Below are 26,018 nucleotides of genomic sequence, written 5' to 3' on the forward strand. Positions count from 1 at the left end.
AAGATCACCCTACCTTGAGCCGTCTTCACCCAGCCGGGCACAAGTGGTCCTCCATATGGCAGAAGTCTTCATCCGATCGGGGCAGAAGAGGTCCTCCAGATGGCAGAAGGCTTCATCCAGGCTGCATCTTCTATCTTCATCCTTCGGGCGCGGAGCGGGTACATCTTCCATCCAGCCGACTTGGAGCATCCTCTTCAATCGAAGTCCTAACGAAGAATGAAGGTTCCTTTAAATGACGTCATCCAAGATGGCGTCCCTCAAATTCCGATTGGCTGATATGATTCTATCAGCCAATCGGTATTAAGGTAGGAAAAATCCGATTGGCTGATCCAATCAGCCAATAGAATGCGAGGTCAATCCTATTGGCTGATTGGATCAGCAGCCTTTTGGTTGGATGCTCTAGAAGAGTCTCTGAAGGTTGAGACTCCATTAGATGACATTTTGGATAGAATTAAGGCTCTCAAGCTAGCTAATTCTTACAGATGCCGCTTTTCAAATTGCTAAATTAGCGGCGAAAAATGCAAGGGTTTGCCATTTTAGCGCGCAGAGCGTTATGGCTCAAATCTTGGTCTGCTGATATGTCATCAAATTCTAAGCTTTTTGCTATTCCTTTTAAGAGTAAGACCTTATTCGGGCCTGAATTGAAGGAAATTATTTCTGACATTACTGGAGGTAAAGGCCATGCCCTACCTCAGGATAAGTCGGTTAAGATGAGGGGTAAACAAAATAATTTTCGTTCCTTTCAAAGCTTTAAAGGAGGACCCTCTGCTTCCTCTTCCTCTACGAAGCAGGAAGGAAATTTAGCTCAATCCAAGTCAGTCTGGAGACCCAACCAGGCTTGGAATAAAGGTAAACAATCCAAGAAGCCCGCTGCTGCTACAAAGACAGCATGAAGCGGCGGCCCCCTATCCGGGACCGGATCTAGTAGGGGGCAGACTTTCTTTCTTTGCTCAGGCTTGGGCAAGAGATGTTCAGGACACCTGGGCACTGGAAATCGTGACCCACGGGTACCAACTGGAATTCAAGGATTTTCTCCCAAGAGGGAGGTTTCTTCTTTCACGATTATCTGTATACCAGATAAAAAGAGAGGCGTTCTTACGCTGTGTAAAAGACCTCTCTACCATTGGAGTAATTTGCCCCGTTCCAAAACTGGAACAGGGGCAGGGGTTTTACTCAAATCTTTTCGTGGTTCCCAAAAAAGAGGGAGCTTTCAGACCCATTTTAGATCTCAAGTGTCTAAACAAGATTCTCAGAGTTCTATCATTCAAGATGGAGACTATACGAACAATATTACCTATGATCCAGGAGGGTCAATATATGACTACCGTGGACTTGAAGGATGTATACCTTCATATTCCTATTCACAAGGATCATCATCAGTTCCTTTCTGGACAAACATTATCAGTTTGTGGCTCTTCCTTTCGGGTTGGCCACAGCACCCAGGAGTTTCACAAAGGTTCTAGGGTCCCTTCTGGCGGTTCTCAGACCGCGGGGCATAGCAGTGGCGCCTTATCTGGGCGATATCTTGATTCAGGCGTCAACTTATCAATTGACAAAACTCACACGGACACAGTGTTGTCTTTTCTGAGAACTCACGGCTGGAAGGACAAGGAACTAGTGAACTCCCCCTTCGTGGGAACTCTAATAGACTCGGTAGACATGAAAATATTTCTGACGGAGGTCAGAAAATCAAATATTCTAAATACTTGCCGTGCACTTCAGTCCATTCCTCGGCCATTAGTGGCTCAGTGTATGGAGGTCATTGGATTAATGGTAGCGGCAATGGACATCATTCCATTTGCTCGCTTTCATCTCAGACCACTGCAGCTGTGCATGCTCAGACAGTGGAATGGGGATTATGCACATTTATCTCCTCAGATAAATCTGGATCAAGAGACCAGAGACTCTCTTCTTTGGTGGTTGTCGCCAGATCATCTGTCCCAGGGGACTTGTTTCTGCAGACCCTCGTGGGTGATAGTGACAACGGATGCCAGCCTACTGGGCTGGGCTGGAGTCTGGAATTCCCTGAAGGCTCAGGGTGTTTGGACTCAGGTGGAGTCTCTACTTACAATCAATATTCTGGAACTGAGAGCGATATTCAATGCGCTTCAGGCGTGTCCTCAGTTGGCTTCAGCCAGATTCATCAGATTCCAGTCGGACAATATCACGACGGTGGCGTTTATCAATCATCAGGGGGAAACAAGGAGTTCCTTAGAGATGATAGAAGTATCAAAGATAATTCGATGGGCGGAGGCCCACTCTTCCTATCTATCAGAGATCTACATCCCAGGAGTAGAGAACTGGGAAGTGGATTTTCTAAGTCGTCAGTCTTTTCATCCGGGGGGGTGGGAACTCCACCCGGAGGTGTTTGCCTCATTGATTCTCCAATGGGGCAGACCGGAATTAGACCTGATGGCATCTCAGAATGCCAAGCTTCCACGTTACGGATCCAGGTCGAGTGATCTTCAGGCCGAACTGATAGATGCCTTGGCAGTGCCTTGGTCATTCAGCCTAGCTTATGTGTTTCCACCATTCCCTCTCCTTCCACGCGTGATTGCTCGAATCATTTAGGAGAGAGCTTCAGTAATCCTGATAGCGCCTGCGTAGCCACGCAGGACTTGGTATGCAGATCTGGTGGACATGTCCTCTCTGCCACCGTGGAAACTTCCTTTGAGACAGGACCTGCTCATTCAAGGTCCTTTCCTGCATCCAAATCTACATTCTCTGCAGCTGACTGCTTGGAGATTGAACGCTTGATTTTATCTAAGCGAGGATTCTCTGATTCGGTCATCGATACTTTGATACAGGATCGAAAGCCTGTCACTAGAAAAATCTATCATAAGATATGGCGTAAATATCTTTATTGGTGCGAATCCAAGGGTTACTCATGGAGTAAAGTTAGGATTCCCAGGATTCTGACTTTTCTCCCAGAAGTATTGGAGAAAGGGTTATCAGCAAGTTCCTTAAACGGACAGGTTTCTGCTTTGTCAATTTTGCTTCACAAGCGTTTGGCAGATGTGCCAGATGTTCAGTCTTTTTGTCAGGCTCTGACTAGAATTAAGCCTGTATTTAGACCAATTACTCCTCCCTGGAGTTTGAATTTAGTTCTTCAAGGGGTTCCGTTTGAACCCATGCATTCCATAGATATTAAATTGTTATCTTGGAAAGTTCTGTTTTTAGTTGCTATTTCTTCTGCTCGAAGAGTTTCTCAGCTTTCAGCGTTACAATGTGATTCGCCTTATCTCATATTTAATTCTGATAAGGTGGTCTTACGTACCAAACCTGGATTTCTTCCTAAGGTTGTTTCAAATCAGGAAATTGTTGTTCCTTCCTTGTGTCCTAATCCTTCTTCTAAGAAGGAGCGACTGTTACATAACCTGGACGTGGTCCGTGCCTTGAAGTTTTACTTACAGACGACTAAGGATTTCCGTCAATCATCTTCATTATTCATTGTTTATTCTGGAAAGCGTAGGCTACCTCTCTTTCTTTTTGGCTGAGGAGTATCATCCACCTTGCATATGAGACTGCTGGACAGCAGCCTCCTGAAAGAATTACGGCTCATTCTACTAGGGCTGTGGCTTCCACATGGGCCTTTAAAAACTATGCTTCTGTTGAACAGATTTGTAAGGCTGCGACTTGGTTTGTCGTCCCTTCATACTTTTTCCCAATTTTACAAATTTGATACTTTTGCTTCTTCTGAGGCTGTTTTTGGGAGAAAAGTTCTTCACACAGTGGTGCCTTCTGTTTAGGTCTCTGTCTTGCCCCTCCCTTTCATCCGTATCCTGTAGCTTTGGTATTGTATCCCACAAGTAAGGATGAAATCCGTTGACTCATCGTATCTTGTAGAAGAAAAGGAAATTTATGCTTACCTAATAAATTGATTTCTTCTACGATAGGACGAGTCCACGGCCCTCCCTGTCATTTTAAGACAGATTATATTTTATAAAGTGAGGTGTTAGTTTAGATTCTTCAATCAAGAGTTTTTTATTTTCAATGGTGCCAAAGTGTACTATTTTATTATAGAGCAGACTCTGCAGTTATAGCCTTTTTGGCTATGGGAACTGGTGGGGTTTTTAACATCGCTGTGCCTCCCATTATGGAGCTGCTCGGAAGTGATGGTCTTAGAGAAACTTAACTAAGACCCTTATATCTTCACAGGACCTCATGGGGAAGAGTGGGCCTTTTGACACTGTGAGTTATCATGCTGTTCCTCAGCATAGAGGTAAGTGCAGTCTCTTATTCTGGGGCTCTGCAGCTTATTTCAGATCTGACTGTACTCTACCTTTTTTTCTCTATCTGGGGTTTATCTGGCTAAAAGGCTGCCCTTTGTCTATATGCAGATTCTCATTAAGGTTTATCAGACCGAGAACCGACTTTTTTTTTAGCTCCTACAGACATTCTAGTACTTGGATAAGATATGCTAGAAGCGCTGGGGAAATGATGGTGTTATACAATATCATACAATGTTTTTTACATTATATTGTGCAAATCTCTGTTTAATGTTGTGAAGACATAGGAGATGGCTGACGCTGGGGATTGTGAGGTGTTTGGAAAAGTTTTTGTGTAAACTCCAGTAAATGGCGGTTCACTGTGGTAGATTACGCAACGGAACTGCTGGGTTACGTTTACGCCCTCGAGGGAGGGGCTTGATGTTTGCGCTCTTTCTGCGCAGTAACTCCTCTGTTGGGCTCCGAATGGTAGCGGTTCTTTCACGGCCCCTAAGTTTGCTTGTTGTTAAACCTTGCAAGCAATCTTAGGTGCGCCGCACGAGAGGGTCAGTGTCGAAGCACGTGGGAGCAGGTAGGAGCTGCGGCGAGGTGACTGTTCCTTTGGTTCTGTCCTCAGACTGATGAGATTCAGGGTAAGCCGCATTTTTCTCCCCAAGCGACTCAGCCTTTAACGCCCACGCAGGTGACGCCATGTTCTTCATCGGCGCCTGCGTCATTTACTCTGCAGGATATGGCTGCAGTCATGTCATCCACTCTTACAGAAGTTTTAGCTAAGTTGCCAGTGTTACAAGGCAAACGCAGCAGGACAGAGGCCCACGTGGTCCCTGTAACTTCTGATGCTTTAATGGCTATCTCCGATATACCTTCTCAGGGCTCTGAATTGGGGGGTAGGGAGGCCCTGTCTGAGGGGGAACTGTCTGACTCTGACTTTTGCTGAGAGAGGTTTTGGTGACTCTGGACGACTGTGACTCTATTGTGGTCCCGCCAGAGAAATTGAGTAAGATAGACAAATACTTAGAGGTCCCTTCTTATTCCGATGTGTTTCCGGTTCCTAAGAGAATTTCGGAAATTATTACAAGGGAATGGGAGAGACCGGGTATCTCGTTCTCCCCTTCCCCTATTTTTAGGAAAATGTCCCCTATAGCTGACACCGTTCGGGATTCTTGGCAGACGGTCCCTAAGGTGGAGGGAGCTATATCTACCCTGGCTAAGCGTACGACTATCCCTATTGAGGACAGTTGTGCTTTCAAGAACCCTATGGATAAAAAATTGGAGGGTCTTGTAGAAAAGCTATATATTCATCAAGGGTTTCTGTTTCATCCAACGGCCTGCATTGTAACGGTCACAACTGCGGCTGCCTTTTAGTTTGACGCTCTGGAAGAGTCCCTTAAGACTGAGACTCCTTTAGAAGAAATAATGGATACAATTAAGGCCCTTAAGCTGGCTAATTCCTTTATTACAAATGCCGCCTTTCAGATCGTCAAATTGGCGGCTAAGAATTCAGGATTTTCCATTTTAGCGTGCAGAGCCTTATGGTTAAAATCCTGGTCTGCGGATGTGTCCTCTAAATCAAAGCTCTTGGCGATTCCTTTCAAAGGTAAGAACCTATTCGGGCCTGACTTGAAGGAGATCATTTCTGACATTACGGGAGGTAAGGGTCATCTTCTCCCTCAGGAGAAAGCAGCTAAGCAAAGGGGACGGCAGAGTAATTTTCGTTCCTTTCAAAACTTCAAGGGAATCCCCTCTTCCTCTTCCGTTAAACAGGAAGGGAATTATTCTCAAGCCAAGGCCACCGGGAAACCTAACCAGGGTTGGAATAAGGGTAAGCAACCCAAGAAGCCTGCCGCTGCTACCAAGACAGAATGAAGGGGCGGCCTCTGATTCGGGACCGGATCTAGTAGGGGGCAGACTTTCTCTCTTTGTCCAAGCTTGGGTGAGAGATGTTCAGGATCCCTGGACACTAGAAATCGTGTCTCAAGGGTATCAGTTGGAGTTCAAAAATTCCTTCCCAAGGGGAAGGTTTTTTCTTTCATGATTGTCTGTAGACCAGATAAAAAGAGAGGCGTTCTTACGTTGTGTAAAAGACCTCTCAACTATGGGAGTAATTTGTCCGGTTCCAAAACAGGGACAGGGGTTTTACTCAAACCTTTTCGTGATTCCCAAAAAAGAGGGAACGTTCCAACCTATTTTAGATCTCAAGAGTCTGAACAAGTTTCTCAGAGTTCCATCCTTCAAGATGGAGACTATTCGGACAATTCTTCCATTAATCCAGGAGGGTCAATATATGACTACCGTGGACTTAAAGGATGCATATCTTCATATTCCTATCCACAAAGATCATCACCAGTTCCTAAGGTTTGCCTTTCTGGACAAACATTTTCAGTTTGTGGCTCTTCCTTTCGGTTTGGCCACGGCACCCAGGATCTTCACAAAGGTTCTAGGGTCTCTGCTGGCGGTTCTCAGACCGCGGGGCATTGCAGTGGCGCCTTATCTGGACGATATTCTGATCCAGGTGTCGTCTTATCAACTGACAAAGTCTCATACCGACATGGTTCTGTCCTTTCTAAGGACTCACGGGTGGAAGGTGAATCTAAAAAAGAGTTCACTAATTCCACAGACAAGGGTTCCTTTCCTGGGAACTCTAATAGACTCTATATCCAGTCAGAAAGTTAAAGATTCTGAATACATGCCGAGCCCTTCAGTCTAATCCTCGGCCATCAGTGGCTCAGTGCATGGAGGTAATTGGATTGATGGTGGCGGCAATGGACATCATTCCGTTTGCTCGTTTTCATCTCAGACCTCTACAACTGAACATGCTCAGACAGTGGAATGGAGATTATGCAAATTTTTCTCCTCAGATAGATCTGGATCAGGAGACAAGAGACTCTCTTCTTTGGTGGTTGTCGCTGGATCATCTGTCCCAAGGGACCTGCTTCCGCAGACCTTCATGGGTGATAGTGACAACGGACCCCAGTCTACTAGGTTGGGGTGCAGTCTGGAATTCCCTGAAGGCTCAGGGTGTGTGGACTCGGTCGGAGTCTCTACTTCCAATCAATATTCTGGAATTGAGTGCAATATTCAATGCGCTTCAGGCTTGGTCTCAGTTGGCTTCGGCCAAATTCATCCGGTTTCAGTCGGACAACATCATGACTGTGGCTTACATCGATCACCAGGGAGGAACAAGGAGTTCCTTAGCGATGTTAGAAGTATCCAAGATAATTCGGTGGGCGGAGGCTCACTCTTGTTATCTGTCAGCAATCTACATCCCAGGAGTGGACAACTGGGAGGCGGACTTTTTGAGCAGACAGACGTTTCATCCGGGGGAATGGGAACTCCATCCGGAGGTCTTTGTGTAATTGGATCTGATGGCGTCTCGTCAGAATGCCAAGCTCCCAAGATATGGATCCAGGGATCCTCAGGCAGAACTGATAAATGCCTTGTCAGTGTCTTGGTCGTTCAACCTAGCTTATGTATTTCCACCGTTTGCTCTCCTTCCCCGGGTGATTGCACGGATCAAACAGGAGAGGGCTTCAGTGATTCTAATCGCTCCTGCGTGGCCTCGCAGGACTTGTCCTCCCTACCGCCGTCGAGGTTTCCATTGAGGCAGGACCATCTCGTTCCCTTCCATCATCCGAATTTAATTTCTCTGCAGCTGACTGCTTGGAGATTGAACGCTTGATTTTTTTATCTAAGCGGGGGTTCTCTGATGCGGTCATTGATACCTTGATTCAGGCATGCAAGCCTGTTACTAGAAAAATTTACCATAAGATATGGCATAAATATCTTTATTGGTGCGAATCCAAGGGCTACTCATGGAGTAGGGTTAGGATTCCCAGGATTTTATCTTTTCTCCAAGAAGGATTGGAGAGAGGGTTGTTCCTTAAAGGGATAGATTTCTGCTTTGTCGATTTTGCTACACAAGCGTCTGGCAGATGTTCCAGATGTTCAATCTTTTTGTCAGGCCCTGACTAGAATCCGGCCTGTGTTTAGACCAATTGCTCCTCCTTGGAGTTTGAATTTAGTTCTTAATGTTCTTCAAGGGGTTCCGTTTGAACCTATGCATTCCATAGATATTAAGTTATTATCTTGGAAAGTTTTATTTTTGGTTGCTATTTCTTCTGCTCGCAGAGTTTCTGAACTTTCGGCATTACAATGTGACACAATGTGATTCCCCTTATCTTATTTTCCATTCTGATAAGGTGGTGTTAAGTACCAATCCTGGTTTTCTTCCTAAGGTTGTTTCTAACAAAAATATTAATCATGAAATTGTTGTTCCTTCCTTGTGTCCTAACCCTTCTTCTAAGAAGGAGCGTCTGTTACATAATTTGGACGTAGTCCGTGCCTTGAAGTTCTACTTGCAGGCGACTAAGGATTTTCGTCAAACATCTTCATTATTTGTTGTATTTGCTGGGAAGCGTAAGGGTCAGAAGGCTATTGCTTACCTCTCTTTCTCTTTGGCTGAAGAGTATCATCCGTGTTGCATATGAGACTGCTGGACAGCAGCCTCCAGAACAAATTACGGCTCATTCTACTAGGGCTGTAGCTTCCTCATGGGCTTTTAAAAATGATGCTTCTGTTGAACAGATTTGCAAGGCTGCAACTTGGTCGTGTCTTCACACTTTTTGCAAATTTTTCAAATTTGATACTTTTGCCTCGTCTGAGGCTGTTTTTGGGAGAAAGGTTCTTCAAGCAGTGGTGCCTTCCATTTAGGTTCCTGTCTTGTCCCTCCCTTTCATCCGTGTCCTATAGCTTTGGTATTGTATCCCATAAGTAAGGATGAAATCCGTGGACTCGTCATATCTTGTAAAAGAAAAGGAAATTTATGCTTACCTGATAAATTTATTTCTTTTACAATATGACGAGCCCACGGCCCACTCTGTCGTATTTTTTCTAAAAGACAGGTTTTTATTTTTGTTAAACTTCAGTCACCTCTGCTCCTTTGCTTTTCCTTTCTCTTCCTAACTTCAGTCGAATGACTGGGTTGGGGGGGGAAGGGAGGAGCTATTTATGCAGCTTTGCTGTGGAGCTCTTTGCCTCCTCCTGCTGACCAGGAGGCGAAATCCCATAAGTAAGGATGAAATCCGTGGACTCGTCATATCGTAAAAGAAATACATTTATGAGGTAAGCATAAATTTCCTTTTCTTTGGTTGGATCTATCTGATTGATATGGTGGATAATTGGGTTGTCTGTCTATTTGGAGGGGGGAATATCTGTTCTTATGTATCCAATTGTAATTGGTTGGTGTATGATGAGGACCTACTTTGTGTCTGTCCCGATTGGACTCAGATGGAATAGGGCATGTATAATCTTGATATGATCTATTATAATGCATTTCATTTGATCTATGATGATAGTCCTTATAATAGTTCTTATTGTTAGCCTCTGTTTCTGAGTTGTAATCATTTCTAGTGTTATGATAACCTCGTCCATTATTAATGGATCCATTTCGTCTTCCATGGTTATTATATGTAGAGTCGTCATTATATATAGGTTCATGGTGACTGGAATTAGTTGTAGTATTCCTATTATGTTGTTGATGTTCCCTATGTGTTCTAAAATAAGAGTTTGGTCTATTTTTCTCCCAAGGTTTAGAATGGGAAAAATGTCTCCCTCTGGTATGTGAAGAGGGTGTCCCTTTAATCTGTTCAGATGGATTAAAATCTAATTGGCCATTGATGTTTACATTAGTATCTTGAATGTGTACATATTGTGTGCCATTATTAAAATCATCTTTATCTCTAAGATACTTGTTATATTTTAAATCCCCAATTTGTTCATCTAGTTCTTTTGCCTTATTTTTAATTTCTTCAAACTTGTCACTGCAGGATTTATTAGATAAAAATACATCTAGTTCTGTTTCAAGAGCTGTAATTTCTTTTTCAATATTCTTTAAATTAATTTCTTGAGATCCATATAATAAACTGACAAGCTCAGTTGAGCATTTATGGAGTGCTGCATTCCATTTTTCCATAAAAAAATTATAATTTGTTCTAAAAGATGGAACTTTATAAACTGTCAAGCCTCTAGGTACAATACCTTCATTTAAATATCTACTTAGAAAGGTAATTTCCCACCATTTTTTAGGTTTTTTTAAGATAACGTTTTTGTAATTTATTTGTAATAGTTTCCCAATTAGAGATTTCTCTATGACTATCTTTGAATGTGTTATTGTATTTATTTTGTCTTGCTGTCCTCCAATCATTGAGAGTGGTCTTAGCCATGTAGGAGAATAAGCAATACAATACAAAGGAAACAATGCACAGATATTGTAAGATAGTAAAAAACAACAATCTGTTACATATGGACTGAGAACTAATACTCTCAATATCACCAATGTCATATACCTCCTTCAATGCAATTGTAAAATCCAATATTTAGGACAAACGACCAGGTTTTTGAAAACACATATTCTGGAACATCTTAACAAAATAAACAAAAAACATGAAGATCATGGGGTGCCCTTATACTGCAATACATGACAAAAATTTGATATTAAAAATTTCCTTTGGATGGGAATAGAAAAAGTATCTACACATTGGAGGGGAGGAAAACTAGAAGATGAATTGGATAAGAGAGAACTTAGTCTTCCTTACATACTTTTTGCTTCAGGGTAAACAGCTTTTGCAAGAAAGGTTCTGCAGGCTGTGGTGCCCTCAGTATAGGGTCCGCCTCCTTTTAACCTCCCATTTTTTTCATTCAGTGTCCTATAGAGCTTGGGTATTTGTTCACTCAAGTAATGAATGAAGCAGTGGACTCTCCACCCATTAAGATGGAAAACATAAATTATAAATTATGTTTACCCGATAATTTCATTTCTGTGAGAGGAGAGTCCACTGCACCCGCCTGTTTCTCCGGTGGGCGGACCTAAATGTATTATTAATCTTCTGGCACCATTAATACCCTGATATTTCTCCTACTGTTCCTTGTTCCCTCGGCAGAATGACTGGGGGATGAGGGGAGTGGGGGAGGTATTTAAGCCTTTGGCTGGGGTGTCTTTGCCTCCTCGTGGTGGCCAGGTTCTTAATTCCCACAAGTACTGGATGCAGCTGTGGACTCTCCTCCCCACGATGGAAACAAAATTATCAGGTAAGCATAATTTATGTTTTACCTTAGACTTGTAATATCAATTTGCACGCTAATTTTATCACATTAGCGTTTCACTTGTAATCTGGGCTTGCATGTTTTAACAAATACATTCTATTTTTATTGAACAATATTGTTTAAGCACTCTCTAATGTTTCTATTGCTATTTAATCCTATTTTTATTTTATTTTTTAGAAGACTAGCAGCTTTAACAACTATATATTGTTCTTTTTCTTGAGGAATTGCTGCTACTTTGTGCTTTATTTTTGTGTGTGTGTGTGTTTTGAAACATGTTGAAAACAGTCCTCTATACCATGATAGAGGCACTGTAAAGATTGTACATTCTATATTCAGGATGTAGAATACCACTTTGTGAGACTAATACATTCCTTGAGATTGTCGCAAGATCTGCATGCTTGTTTGCTATGGAACACTACATACATTTCTGAATATTTGCTCCTGGTGTATTCTTCATGGATCTAGGTTCTATATCCCTGATTTAGGATTAAAGGGATATGAAACAAAAAAAAATTATTTTGTTATTCAGATAGAGCATGCGATTTTAAACAACTTTCTAATTTATTTTGATTGTCAATTTTTCTTCATACTCTTAGCATTTGATGTTGAAAAGAAGGAATGTATGCTCATTTCTGGAGCACTATATTGCAGCAGTTTTGCAAGAATGTTATCCATGAGCAAGGACACTAGATGGCAGCACTATTTCCTGCCAAGTAGTGCTCCAGATGCCTACCTAGGTATCTTTTCAACACAGAATATTATGGGAACGAAGCAAATTTGATAATAAACATAAATTGAAAAAATTTACAATGGCATGCTCTGATTGAATCACAAAAGAATGTTCATGGGTTTCATGTCACTTCAATGGTACTATTTTCTAAGTTCTGTAAATACTGTCCATTTTTGCCTTATTTATCTCAATGAAAGTATATTGACCCAAATAGTGTTTTTCTGCCAAAGAAAAGAATAACAGTTTATTACATTTTTAGACCTACTGCAGTGTAGTATTTATGTTTTGTAAAACCATGCTTGGTTTCACTCACAATTTCTTTTGTTTTCAGTTCCCTGACTAAGTGGTACTCCCGTGTGGTCTTTCAGCTTCCCAATCAGGAGATAATGGATAGTCTGAGGATCTGTCTTGGAGATGCTTTGAAGAAATTTTATGAAGTAAGAGATTGCAGCTATGTGTAACAGCTTACTCCTTGAAGTAATAAAACCCTTTAAAGGACTATTAAATACAGTAGAATTGCATAATCACCAAATGTATAATAAAAAAAAAAAGATAATGCAAAAGCACTTAGTCTGAATTTGAAATTAGAAGTACATTTTTTCTGACAAATTCCAAAGTTAGTTCAGGTTTCCTTCTCCCTTTACCATGTGCCAATCATAAAATGCATTTAGGTATATACTATGAATTCTTCATGCTCAGTAGAAGCTGGTGCCTCAGAAAGTGTGCATATAAAAAGATTGTTCACATTTAGATAATGAAGTTACAGGTAGCCCTCAGTTTACGCCGGGGTTAGGTTCCAGAAGGAATGGTTGTAAATCGAAACCGTTGTAAATTGAAACCCAGTTTATAATGTAAGTCAATGGGAAGTGAGGGAGTTAGGTTCCAGGCCCCTCTCAAAATTGTCATAAGTAACATCTAATACATTATTTTTAAAGCTTTGAAATGAAGACTTTAAATGCTAAACAGCATTATAAACCTAATAATATAGATTGTATCATCATCAAACTAAGTTTAATGAACAAAAACGTTTTTACTTGCATTTTTCTGCAAACAGTTCTCCTCATTGTTAGCATGTTAGATAATATTGGGTCTCCACCTATTCTATGCATTTCAATCTGCAGTGATTAATAGGCAGTTAGGCACCCTCACCTCAAGCAGCTGGACAGGAAGATAATAGGGAAGTGGCTGCTAGATCTTGTTGCTCGATAGGTCTGGTCTGCTCTGTGTACACAGATCAATTTCAGTCTGCTAAGTTGCAGAACTTTGCTGCAACACAAGCGGACAGCTCAACCGACTGGCTATTTTAATTAGTGCACTGCTTTCCAATGCTTTTCAATAGCAGTCGCATGGCTGAAAAAAAAGGTTGTTATTCTGAAACGGCGCAAATTGAACCGGCGTAAACCGAGGGCCACCTGTAATTGGAAAGTTCTTTTAAATTGTGTGCTCTATCTGAATCATGAAAGTTTAATTTTGACTTTAGTATCCATTTAATATAGTATGACATTATACCTTCCTTCTGTAATGTATGGCTTTTTATGGGTCCACAACCTGTCACATGTGGGATTAAAGTCCAGTCCTACAGGAAGTGGCCAAGCACCCCATATCACACAGCTTTAATCTTTCAAAATGTTCACATGGTTCTTTAGTCAAAGTGAAAGTGTTGATGTAAATGTTGATTGAAAAGGGTTTTCTAAATGATCTGAGACCCATTAATCTACTCGGAGTACCTACAACAAGGCAGAGGAGTGAGTCCAGCCAGGGAATGAAAATCTTCCAGTGTAGAGATGCCACTCAGGTAAAATGTGGGAATGCCCGCCAATACCCTGGTGTACAGTGTGCTGCTCCTTTTACAGGCTCACTGTAGACAAATGTGCTGACAGGTAAGTACCATGCACATTTATATTCCACAGGCTAAAACTATGAACATGTACACATAATTCACATAGCCTGGGGACATAGTTACATACAGTTTTAGGCATTTTTTGGGCATTTACAATGACATTTAGGCACTGCCTCTATAAATTTATTGTTGCAGGCTTTAGCACATACCTAAGCTCCGGTCCTCATTTTCAACAGGCTCTCAGATGATCCTGATCATAGCTGAAGCTGTGGTGCTCATTTTAAGACATTTTTGAACTTCTGTACAATCCTCAGGGACTTACATTTGTGACACCAAAACATTATACTCTGTTTCTCCTCAATTACAATCTGGTGGCCATCTTGGCTGACACACTTCAGTTTCTCCTCAGAGCCGTGGATTGGTAAGAATCCAAAATAATACAAGCTTTACATAAATGTATTGTTACGTAACCATTTGTCGTCTCAAACTTTTCATTTATATATTTTAAATTTCAATTTTTTTTTCTCTTAAAGAGACGGTACCCAATTTTTTTCTGATTCCCTCACATGGACTTCAGTCTTACATTGTGCCAATATTTGTGTGTTCCCCTGATTCCCTCAAATTTTAGATACTAGCCAGTCCTAAAGTCTGAGGACATAATGCTCATCCCTTTAAAAGGGCAATCTTACTGACAGTTTAACCAGTGTTGTGTGCCCCTTACTCAGCTATGTAACCTATGTGCTAAGTCTGTGTCTATTGCTAGACAGGGTCATGGAGAGTTGCATTTGCAGCAGAGCACTAATGGATGTTACCCACCAGGGATATCCACGGTACAGTTCTATCAACCTGCTTCCTAATTAAAGCAGTACATTCACTCTGCTATTTCACAACTGATAACTGTCATGCCTCCACCAGTTAAATGCTAATGCATTCAAAGTGCAGAAGGGAACCCTTTAAAGGCTCTGCGCTCATCTGGGACATACCTAAGTAGCATCCCATCCTATATCCTCCAGGGGTACAATTGAATCAAAATCTTTCTCAGCAGCTGTGGATGACTATTCAGAAACCAAGACCACCTTCTAATAAAGTAGCAAATGTGCCCTTTAATTTTAAATTAGAATGCATACATGTTGTTGTATTGCGTAAGTTAAACTTGCCTTGGAGATTGTGGACCACCTGCTAACAAACAATATGTGGGAAAGATTGATGTTCTTTAAGGCAGCCCCAAGGAAGCCATCTACCTTTCCCATTCTTGATGAAGCTTCTGAGCTAATTAACAAGGAATGGAACAAACCAGGCATTCGCTTTGATTCCTCTGCCAAATTCAAAAGCATATTCCCTTTATCCTTTTGAAAAATTGGAAGTATGTTAGACTATTCCAAATGGGGATGGTTCTATCTCCAGTTTCGCTAGGCGGGCTACCATACCTTTAAAGGACTACCTGTTTTAAGGCTCCGGTGGATAAAAAACTTTAATGTTTCCTTAGGAGATCCTTTCAGCTGGCAGGCTATATGTTTCGTCCAAATGTTAGTGAAGCCTGCGTACCTGCAGCTACTGCAGGCTAGTGTGACGACATCTCCTCTGATTCCAAAGAAGCTTTCCTTGAACGTCCCTTGGTCAATACTGCAAAAAGTTTAATTTGTGATACAGCTGTTTAAATAACTTGAGTAATGCATATAGTGCTGCCTATGCTATAATTTAGTTAATTAGCCTTAAGTAGACTTGCTCTGTGAGGTCTTGTTGAATTTTGTTTCTCTGTTTATGTGTAGAATTTGAGAAAAAAAGGATTGGAGTAACCAAGGGTGAATATAAATATTTCTCCTGTTAAGTGTCGTCAGTCCACGGGTCATCATTACTTCTGGGATATTAACTCCTCCCCAACAGGAAGTGCAAGAGGATCACCCAAGCAGAGCTGCTATATAGCTCCTCCCCTCTACGTCACACCCAGTCATTCTCTTGCACCCAACTAATAGATAGGATGTGTGAGAGGACTGTGGTGATTATACTTAGTTTTTATATCTTCAATCAAAAGTTTGTTATTTTAAAACAGCACCGGAGTGTGTTGTTCCTTCTCAGGTAGAATTTGAAGAAGAATCTACCTGAGTTTTTGTATGATCTTAGCCGGCGTAGCTAAGATTCATTTTGCTGTTCTCGGCCATTCTGAGGAGTGAGGTAAACTTCAGATCAGGGGACAGCGGGCAGGTTCACCTGCAAAGAGGTATGTTGCAGTATATTATTTTCTGAGGAATGGAATTGACTGAGAAAATACTGCCAATACCGATATAATGTAAGTTCAGCCTTAAATGCAGTAGTAGCAACTGGTATCAGGCTGTTATGTATATATGTTTACACTTCAGTATTCTGGGGAATGGCACTTCACTGGGATAATACTATATGCATATAACTTTTAGCCTAACTTGCAGTGGGAACGACTAGCAGCAGGCTTTTTAATGACATTTCATATTATTTGATTTTAAACGTTTTGCTGGCATGTTAAATCGTTTAAATTATCTGAGGTACTGGGTGAAAAATTGTTTTGGGCACTGTTTTTCCACTTGGCTGTCGTTTATTTTAATTTAAGACAGTTCACTGAACTTCCCTCACTGTTGTGTGTGAGGGGGAGGGGCCTATTTTGGCGCTTTTGCTACGCATCAGAAATTCAGTCACAAGTCTGTTTCTCTCCCTGCATGATTCGGAGAGCTCAAGGGTCTTCAAAAATTATTTTGAGGGAGGTAATCACTCACAGCAGACCTGTGAGATTGTGCTTTGACTGTGATAAAAAACGTTTATATTTTGTACATTTTTTTCTGCTATTAAGGGTTAGTTATCCATTGCTAATGGGGGCAATCCTTTGCTAAATTTATGCCTTTACCGGGAAAAATTTGGTTTTTATAATTTCTCCGGTTCATTGTTATTCAACTGTCATAGTTCCTTTCTGGGCTTCTTAAAGGCACAGTACGTTTTTCATATTACTTGTAAATTGAGTTGAAAAGTATTTCCAAGCTTGCTAGTTTAATTGCTAGTTTGTTAAACATGTCTGACTCAGAGGAATATCTCTGTGCTATATGTGCAAAAGCCAAGGTGGAGCCCAATAGAAATTTATGTACTAATTGCATTGATGCTACTTTAAATAAAAGTCAATCTGTACAAATTGAACATCATTCACCAAACAACGAGGGGGAAGTTATGCCGACTAACTTGCCTCACGTGTCAGTACCTGCATCTCCCGCTCGGGAGGTGCTTGATATTGTAACGCCGAGTACTTCAGGGCGGCCATTACAAATCACACTACAGGACATGGCTAATGTTATGACTGAAGTTTTGTCTAAATTACCAGAACTTAGAGGTAAGCAAGATCACTCTGGGGTGAGAACAGAGTGCGCTGATAATAATAGGGCCATGTCAGATACTGCGTCACAATTTGCAGAACAGGAGGACGGAGAGCTTCAATCTGCAGGTGACGGATCTGATCCAAATAGAGTGGATTCAGACATTTAAAATTTTAAGTTTAAACTAGAAGACCTCCGTGTACTGCTAGGGGAGGTATTAGCGGCTCTGAATGATTGTAACACCGTTGCAATCCCAGAGAAATTATGTAGGCTGGATAGATACTATGCGGTACCAGCGAGTACTGACGTATTTCCTATACCTAAGAGGCTTACAGAGATAATTACTAAGGAGTGGGATAGGCCCGGTGTACCCTTTCCCCCCCCCCTCCTGTATTTAGAAAAATGTTTCCAATAGACGCCACCACACGGGACTTATGGCAGATGGTCCCTAAGGTGGAGGGAGCGGTTTCTACTCTGGCTAAGCGTACCACTATCCCGGTGGAGGATAGCTGTGCCTTTTCAGATCCAATGGATAAAAAATTAGAGGGTTACTTTAAGAAAATGTTTGTTCAACAAGGTTTTATATTGCAACCCCTTGCATGTATTGCGTCTGTCACGGCTGCGGCCGCATTTTGGTCCGAGTCTCTGGAAGAGACTCTTGACTCAATAACTATAGATGAGATTTCAAATAAGCTTAAAACCCTTAAGCTAGCTAATTCATTTATTTCAGATGCCGTAGTACATTTAACTAAACTTACGGCTAAGAATTCCGGATTCGCCATTCAGGCACGTAGAGCACTGTGGCTAAAATCCTGGTCAGCTGATGTTACTTCTAAATCTAAATTACTTAACATACCTTTCAAAGGGCAGACCTTATTCGGGCCTGGTTTGAAAGAAATTATCGCTGACATTACAGGAGGTAAAGGCCATGCCCTGCCTCAAGACAGAGCCAAACCTAGGGCTAGACAGTCTAATTTTCGTTCCTTTCGTAACTTCAAGGCAGGAGCAGCATCAACTTCCTCTGCACCAAAACAGGAAGGAGCTGTTGCTCGCTACAGACAAGGCTGGAAACCTAACCAGTCCTGGAACAAGGGCAAGCAGGCCAGAAAACCTGCTGCTGCCCCTAAGACAGCATGAATTGAGGGCCCCCGATCCGGGAACGGATCTAGTGGGGGGCAGACTTTCTCTCTTCGCCCAGGCTTGGGCAAGAGATGTCCAGGATCCCTGGGCGTTAGACATCATATCTCAGGGATATCTTCTGGACTTCAAAATCTCTCCCCCAAAAGGGAGATTTCATCTTTCAAGGTTGTCAACAAACCAAATAAAGAAAGAGGCGTTTCTACGCTGTGTACAAGATCTTTTACTAATGGGAGTGATCCACCCGGTTCCGCGGTCGGAGCACGGACAGGGGTTTTACTCAAATCTGTTTGTGGTTCCGAAGAAAGAAGGAACCTTCAGACCAATCTTGGATTTAAAGATCCTAAACAAATTCCTAAGAGTTCCATCGTTCAAAATGGAAACTATTCGGACAATCTTACCCATGATCCAAAAGGGTCAGTACATGACTACAGTGGATTTAAAGGACGCTTACCTTCACATACCGATTCACAAAGATCATTACCGGTATCTAAGGTTTGCCTTCCTAGACAGGCATTACCAGTTTGTAGCTCTTCCATTCGGATTGGCTACGGCTCCAAGAATCTTCACAAAGGTTCTGGGCGCCCTTCTGGCGGCACTAAGACCGCGAGGAATTTCGGTGGCTCCGTACCTAAACGACATTCTGATACAAGCGTCAAGCTTTCAAACTGCCAAGTCTCATACAGAGTTAGTACTGGCATTTCTAAGGTTGCATGGGTGGAAGGTGAACGAAGAGAAGAGTTCTCTCTTTCCACTCACAAGAGTTCCCTTCTTGGGGACTCTTATAGATTCTGTAGAAATGAAGATCTACCTGACAGAAGACAGGTTAACAAAGCTTCAAAATGCTTGCCGTGTCCTTCATTCCATTCAACACCCGTCAGTGGCTCAATGCATGGAGGTAATCGGCTTAATGGTAGCGGCAATGGACATAGTACCCTTTGCACGCCTACATCTCAGACCGCTGCAATTGTGCATGCTAAGTCAGTGGAATGGGGATTACTCAGATTTGTCCCCTACTCTGAATCTGGATCAAGAGACCAGAAATTCTCTTCTATGGTGGCTTTCTCGGCCACATCTGTCCAGGGGGATGCCATTCAGCAGGCCAGATTGGACAATTGTAACAACAGACGCCAGACTACTAGGTTGGGGCGCTGTCTGGAATTCCCTGAAGGCTCAGGGATCATGGACTCAGGAGGAGAGTCTCCTTCCAATAAACATTCTGGAATTGAGAGCAGTTCTCAATGCCCTTCTGGCTTGGCCCCAGTTAACAACTCGGGGGTTCATCAGGTTTCAGTCGGACAACATCACGACTGTAGCTTACATCAACCATCAAGGAGGGACAAGAAGCTCCCTAGCGATGATGGAAGTATCAAAGATAATTCGCTGGGCAGAGTCTCACTCTTGCCACCTGTCAGCGATCCACATTCCAGGAGTGGAGAACTGGGAGGCGGATTTCCTAAGTCGTCAGACTTTTCATCCGGGGGAGTGGGAACTTCATCCGGAGGTCTTTGCCCAAATACTTCGACGTTGGGGCAAACCAGAGATAGATCTCATGGCGTCTCGCCAGAACGCCAAGCTTCCTTGTCACGGGTCCAGGTCCAGGGACCCGGGAGTGGTCCTGGTAGATGCTTTGACAGCACCTTGGACCTTCGGGATGGCCTATGTGTTTCCACCCTTCCCAATGCTTCCTCGATTGATTGCCAGGATCAAACAGGAGAGAGCATCGGTGATTCTAATAGCGCCTGCGTGGCCACGCAGGACCTGGTATGCAAATCTAGTGGACATGTCATCCTGTCCACCTTGGTCTCTGCCTCTGAGACAGGACCTTCTAATTCAGGGTCCTTTCAAACATCAAAATCTAATTTCTCTGAAGCTGACTGCTTGGAAATTGAACGCTTGATTTTATCAAAGCGTGGATTTTCGGAGTCAGTAATTGATACCTTAATACAGGCTAGGAAACCTGTTACCAGAAAGATTTACCATAAAATATGGCGTAAATACTTACATTGGTGCGAATCCAAGAGTTACTCATGGAGTAAGGTTAGGATTCCTAGGATATTGTCTTTTCTACAAGAAGGTTTAGAAAAGGGCTTATCTGCTAGTTCCTTAAAGGGACAGATCTCAGCTCTGTCCATTCTTTTACACAAACGTCTGTCAGAAGTTCCAGACGTTCAGGCTTTTTGTCAGGCTTTGGCCAGGATTAAGCCTGTGTTTAAAACTGTTGCTCAACCATGGAGCTTAAATATAGTTCTTAACGTTTTACAGGGTGTTCCATTCGAACCCCTTCATTCCATTGATATCAAATTGTTATCTTGGAAAGTTCTGTTTTTAATGGCTATTTCCTCGGCTCGAAGAGTCTCTGAGTTATCGGCCTTACATTGTGATTCTCCTTATCTGATTTTTCATTCAGACAAGGTAGTTCTGCGTACTAAACCTGGGTTCTTACCTAAAGTAGTCACTAATAGGAATATCAATCAAGAGATTGTTGTTCCATCATTGTGTCCTAACCCTTCTTCAAAGAAGGAACGACTTCTACACAATCTGGATGTAGTTCGTGCCCTGAAATTTTATTTACAGGCAACTAAAGATTTTCGCCAAACTTCTTCCCTGTTTGTCGTTTATTCTGGACAGAGGAGAGGTCAAAAAGCTTCTGCTACCTCTCTCTCTTTTTGGCTTCGTAGCATAATACGTTTAGCCTATGAGACTGCTGGACAGCAGCCTCCTGAAAGAATTACATTTGGTTCTCGGTCGAATGACTGGGGGTGACGTAGAGGGGAGGAGCTATATAGCAGCTCTGCTTGGGTGATCCTCTTGCACTTCCTGTTGGGGAGGAGTTAATATCCCAGAAGTAATGATGACCCGTGGACTGACTACACTACAGGAGAAAGGAATTTATCAGGTAAGCATAAATTATGTTTTTATATTTTTAAAATAAACCTTTCTTTCATGTAATTAGCAAGAGTCCATGAGCTAGTGACGTATGGGATATACATTCCTACCAGGAGGGTCAAAGTTTCCCAAACCTCAAAATGCCTATAAATACACCCCTCACCACACCCACAAATCAGTTTTACAAACTTTGCCTCCCATGGAGGTGGTGAAGTAAGTTTGTGCTAGATTCTACGTTGATATGCGCTTCGCAGCAGGCTGGAGCCCGGTTTTCCTCTCAGTGTGCAGTGAATGTCAGAGGGATGTGAAGAGAGTATTGCCTATTTGAATTCAATGGTCTCCTTCTACGGGATCTATTTCATAGGTTCTCTGTTATCGGTCGTAGAGATTCATCTCTTACCTCCCTTTTCAGATCGACGATATACTCTTATATACCATTACCTCTACTGAGTCTCGTTTCAGTACTGGTTTGGCTTTCTACTACATGTAGATGAGTGTCCTGGGGTAAGTAAGCCTTATTTTTTGTGACACTCTAAGCTAAGGTTGGGCACTTTTATATAAAGTTCTAAATATATGTGTTTAAACATTTATTTGCCTTGATTCAGGATGATCAATATTCCTTATTTCAGACAGTCAGTTTCATTATTTGGGATAATGCATATGAATTAAGACATTTTTTCTTACCTTAAAAATTGACTTTTTTCCCTGTGGGCTGTTAGGCTCACGGGGGCTGAAAATGCTTCATTTTATTGCGTAATTCTTGGCGCGGAGTTTTTTGGCGCAAAAAAAAATTCTTTGTCATTTCCGGCGTCATACTTGTCGCCGGAAGTTGTTCGTGTTTTCGTCATTTTTTTGACGTTTTGCGCCATTAATGTCGGCGTCACCGGATGTGGCGTCATTCTTGGCGCCAAAAGCATTTGGGCGCCAATAATGTGGGCGGCTTTTTTGGCGCCAAAAAATGTGGGCGTCATTTTTGTCTCCACCTTTTTTCTCACATTATTTTAGTCTCATTTTTCATTTGCTTCTGGTTGCTAGAGGCTTATTCATTGGCATTTTTTCCCATTCCTGAAACTGCCTTTTAAGGAATTTGATAGATTTTGCTTTATATGTTGTTTTTTCTCTTACATATTGCAAGATGTCTCAGATTGACCCTGGATCAGAAGCTACTTCTGGAAAAATGCTGCCTGATGCTGGTTCCACCAAAGTTAAGTGTATCTGCTGTAAACTTGTGGTATCTGTCCCTCCGGCTGTAGTTTGTGATGAATGTCATGATAAGCTTGCTAATGCAGATAGTATTTCCATTAGTAATATACCATTACCTGTTGCTGTTCCATCAACATCTAATACTCAGGATGTTCCTGTTAATATAAGAGATTTTGTTTCTAAATCTATTAGGAAGGCTATGTCTGTTATTCCTCCTTCCAGTAAACGTAAAAGGTCTTTTAAAACTTCACATTTTTCAGATGAATTTTTAAATGAACATCATCATTCTGATTTGTCTGTTTCTGATGATGATTTTTCTGGTTCAGAGGATTCTGTCTCAGATATTGACACTGATAAATCTTCATATTTATTCAAAATGGAATTTATTCGTTCTTTACTTAAACAAGTTTTAATTGCATTAGAGATGGAGGAATCTAGTCCTCTTGATACTAAATCTACTAAGCGTTTAAATTCGGTTTTTAAACCTCCTACAGTTATTCCGGAAGTTTTTCCTGTCCCTGATGCTATTTCTGAAGTAATTTCTAGGGAATGGAATAATCTGGGTAATTCATTTACTCCTTCTAAAAGGTTTAAGAAATTGTATCCTGTGCCATCTGACAGATTAGAGTTTTGGGACAAAATCCCTAAAGTTGATGGGGCTATCTCTACTCTCGCTAAACGTACTACTATTCCTACGGCAGATAGTACTTCCTTTAAGGATCCTTTAGATAGGAAAATTGATTCCTTTCTAAGAAAAGCTTATTTATGTTCAGGTAATCTTCTTAGGCCTGCTATTTCTTTGGCTGATGTTGCGGCAGCTTCCACTTTTTGGTTGGAGGCTTTGGCACAACAAGTGTCAGATCATAATACTCATAGCATTGTTAAACTTCTTCAACATGCTAATAACTTTATTTGTGATGCCATCTTTCATATCATTAGAGTTGATGTCAGGTATATGTCTTTAGCTATTTTAGCTAGAAGAGCTTTATGGCTTAAAACTTGGAATGCAGATATGTCTTCTAAGTCAACTTTGCTTTCCCTTTCTTTTCAAGGTAATAAATTGTTTGGTTCCCAGTTGGATTCTATTATTTCAACTGTTACTGGGGGGAAAGGAACTTTTTTACCTCAGGATAAAAAATCTAAAGGTAAATATAGGGCTGCTAATCGTTTTCGTTCCTTTCGTCAGAATAAGGAACAGAAGCCTGATCCTTCCCCTAAAGGAACAGTTTCTGTTTGGAAACCATCTCCAGTCTGGAATAAATCCAAGCCTTTTAGAAAGCAAAAGCCAGCTCCCAAGTCCACATGAAGGTGCGGCCCTCATTCCAGCACAGCTGGTAGGGGGCAGATTACGATTTTTCAGAAATTTGGATCAATTCGATTCACAGTCTTTGGATTCAGAACATTGTTTCACAAGGGTACAGAATAGGTTTCAAGGTAAGGCCTCCTGCAAGAAAAAATTTTCTTTCTCGCATTCCAATAAATCCAGTGAAGGCTCAGGCATTTCTGAAATGTGTTTCAGATCTAGAGTTGGCTGGAGTAATTGTGCCAGTTCCAGTTCTGGAACAGGGTCTGGGGTTTTACTCCAATCTATTCATTGTACCAAAGAAGGAGAATTCCTTCAGACCAGTTCTGGATTTAAAAATATTGAATCGTTATGTAAGGATACCAACATTCAAAATGGTAACTATAAGGACTATTCTGCCTTTTGTTCAGCAAGGGCATTATATGTCCACAATAGATTTACAGGATGCATATCTGCATATTCCGATTCATCCAGATCACTATCAGTTTCTGAGATTCTCTTTTCTAGACAAGCATTACCAATTTGTGGCTCTGCCGTTCGGCCTAGCAACAGCTCCAAGGATTTTTTCAAAGGTTCTCGGTGCCCTGCTATCTGTAATCAGAGAACAGGGTATTGTGGTATTTCCTTATTTGGACGATATCTTGGTACTTGCTCAGTCTTCACATTTAGCAGAATTTCATACGAATCGACTTGTGTCATTTCTTCAAGAACATGGTTGGAGGATCAATTTACCAAAGAGTTCATTGATTCCTCAGACAAGGGTAACCTTTTTAGGTTTCCAAATAGATTCAGTGTTCATGACTTTGTCTCAGACGGACAAGAGACGTCTGAAATTGGTTTCAGCTTATCGAAACCTTCAGTCTCAATCATTCCCTTCGGTAGCCTTATGCATGGAAATTCTAGGTCTTATGACTGCTGCATCGGACGCGATCCCCTTTGCTCGTTTTCGCATGCGACCTCTTCAGCTTTGTATGCTGAACCAGTGGTGCAGGGATTATACAAAGATATCACAGTTAATATCTTTAAATCCGATTGTTCGACACTCTCTGACGTGGTGGACAGATCACCATTGTTTAGTTCAAGGGGCTTCTTTTGTTCTTCCAACCTGGACTGTGATCTCAACAGATGCGAGTCTGACAGGTTGGGGAGCTGTATGGGGGTCTCTGACAGCGCAGGGGGTTTGGGAATCTCAGGATGTGAGATTACCCATCAACATTTTGGAACTCCGTGCGATTTTCAGAGCTCTTCAGTCGTGGCCTCTTCTGAAGAGAGAATCGTTCATTTGTTTTCAGACGGACAATGTCACAACCGTGGCATATGTCAATCATCAAGGGGGGACTCAAAGTCCTCTGGCTATGAAAGAAGTATCTCGGATACTTGCTTGGGCGGAATCCAGCTCCTGTCTAATTTCTGCGGTTCACATCCCAGGTATAGACAATTGGGAAGCGGATTATCTCAGTCGCCAGACGTTACATCCGGGCGAATGGTCTCTTCACCCAGAGGTGTTTCTTCAGATTGTTCTACTTGCTACTTGCCAACCTTGGACTCTTCCGTTAAGACCAGACCTTCTATCTCAAGGTCCTTTTTTCCATCAGGATCTCAAATCATTAAATTTGAAGGTATGGAGATTGAACGCTTGATTCTCAGTCATAGAGGTTTCTCTTACTCCGTAATTAATACTATGTTACAGGCTCGTAAATCTGTGTCTAGGAAGATATATTATCGAGTCTGGAAGACTTACATTTCTTGGTGCTCTTCTCATCAATTTTCCTGGCATTCTTTTAGAATTCCTAGAATTTTACAATTTCTTCAGGATGGTCTGGATAAAGGTTTGTCTGCAAGTTCTTTGAAAGGACAAATTTCTGCTCTTTCTGTGTTGTTTCACAGAAAGATTGCTAATCTTCCTGATATTCATTGTTTTGTACAGGCTTTGGTTCGTATAAAACCTGTCATTAAGTCAATCTCTCCTCCTTGGAGTTTGAATTTGGTTCTGGGGGCTTTACAAGCTCCTCCGTTTGAACCTATGCATTCTCTGGACATTAAATTACTTTCTTGGAAAGTTCTGTTCCTTTTGGCTATCTCTTCTGCTAGAAGAGTTTCAGAGTTATTTGCTCTTTCTTGTGAATCTCCTTTTCTGATTTTTCATCAGGATAAGGCGGTGTTGCGGACTTCATTTAAATTTTTACCTAAAGTTGTGAACTCTAACAACATTAGTAGAGAAATTGTGGTTCCTTAATTGTGTCCTAATCCTAAGAAT

The 26,018-nt window shown here is 41.7% G+C and overlaps 1 protein-coding gene across 1 annotated transcript in view; it reads left to right on the plus strand.

Annotated features, from left to right (window-relative positions):
- Positions 1 to 26,018, plus strand: part of PIWIL2 (piwi like RNA-mediated gene silencing 2) — a 1,312,150-nt gene that overhangs the window by 1,161,674 nt on the left and 124,458 nt on the right. Inside the window, exon 15 of the mRNA XM_053719412.1 lies at positions 12,392 to 12,497. Within this exon, the coding sequence (XP_053575387.1) occupies positions 12,392 to 12,497 (106 nt within the window). The remainder of the gene's footprint in view (positions 1 to 12,391; positions 12,498 to 26,018) is intronic.

Source organism: Bombina bombina, chromosome 6 (genome assembly GCF_027579735.1).
Source record: "Bombina bombina isolate aBomBom1 chromosome 6, aBomBom1.pri, whole genome shotgun sequence".
Classification (NCBI taxonomy): Eukaryota; Metazoa; Chordata; class Amphibia; order Anura; family Bombinatoridae; genus Bombina; species Bombina bombina.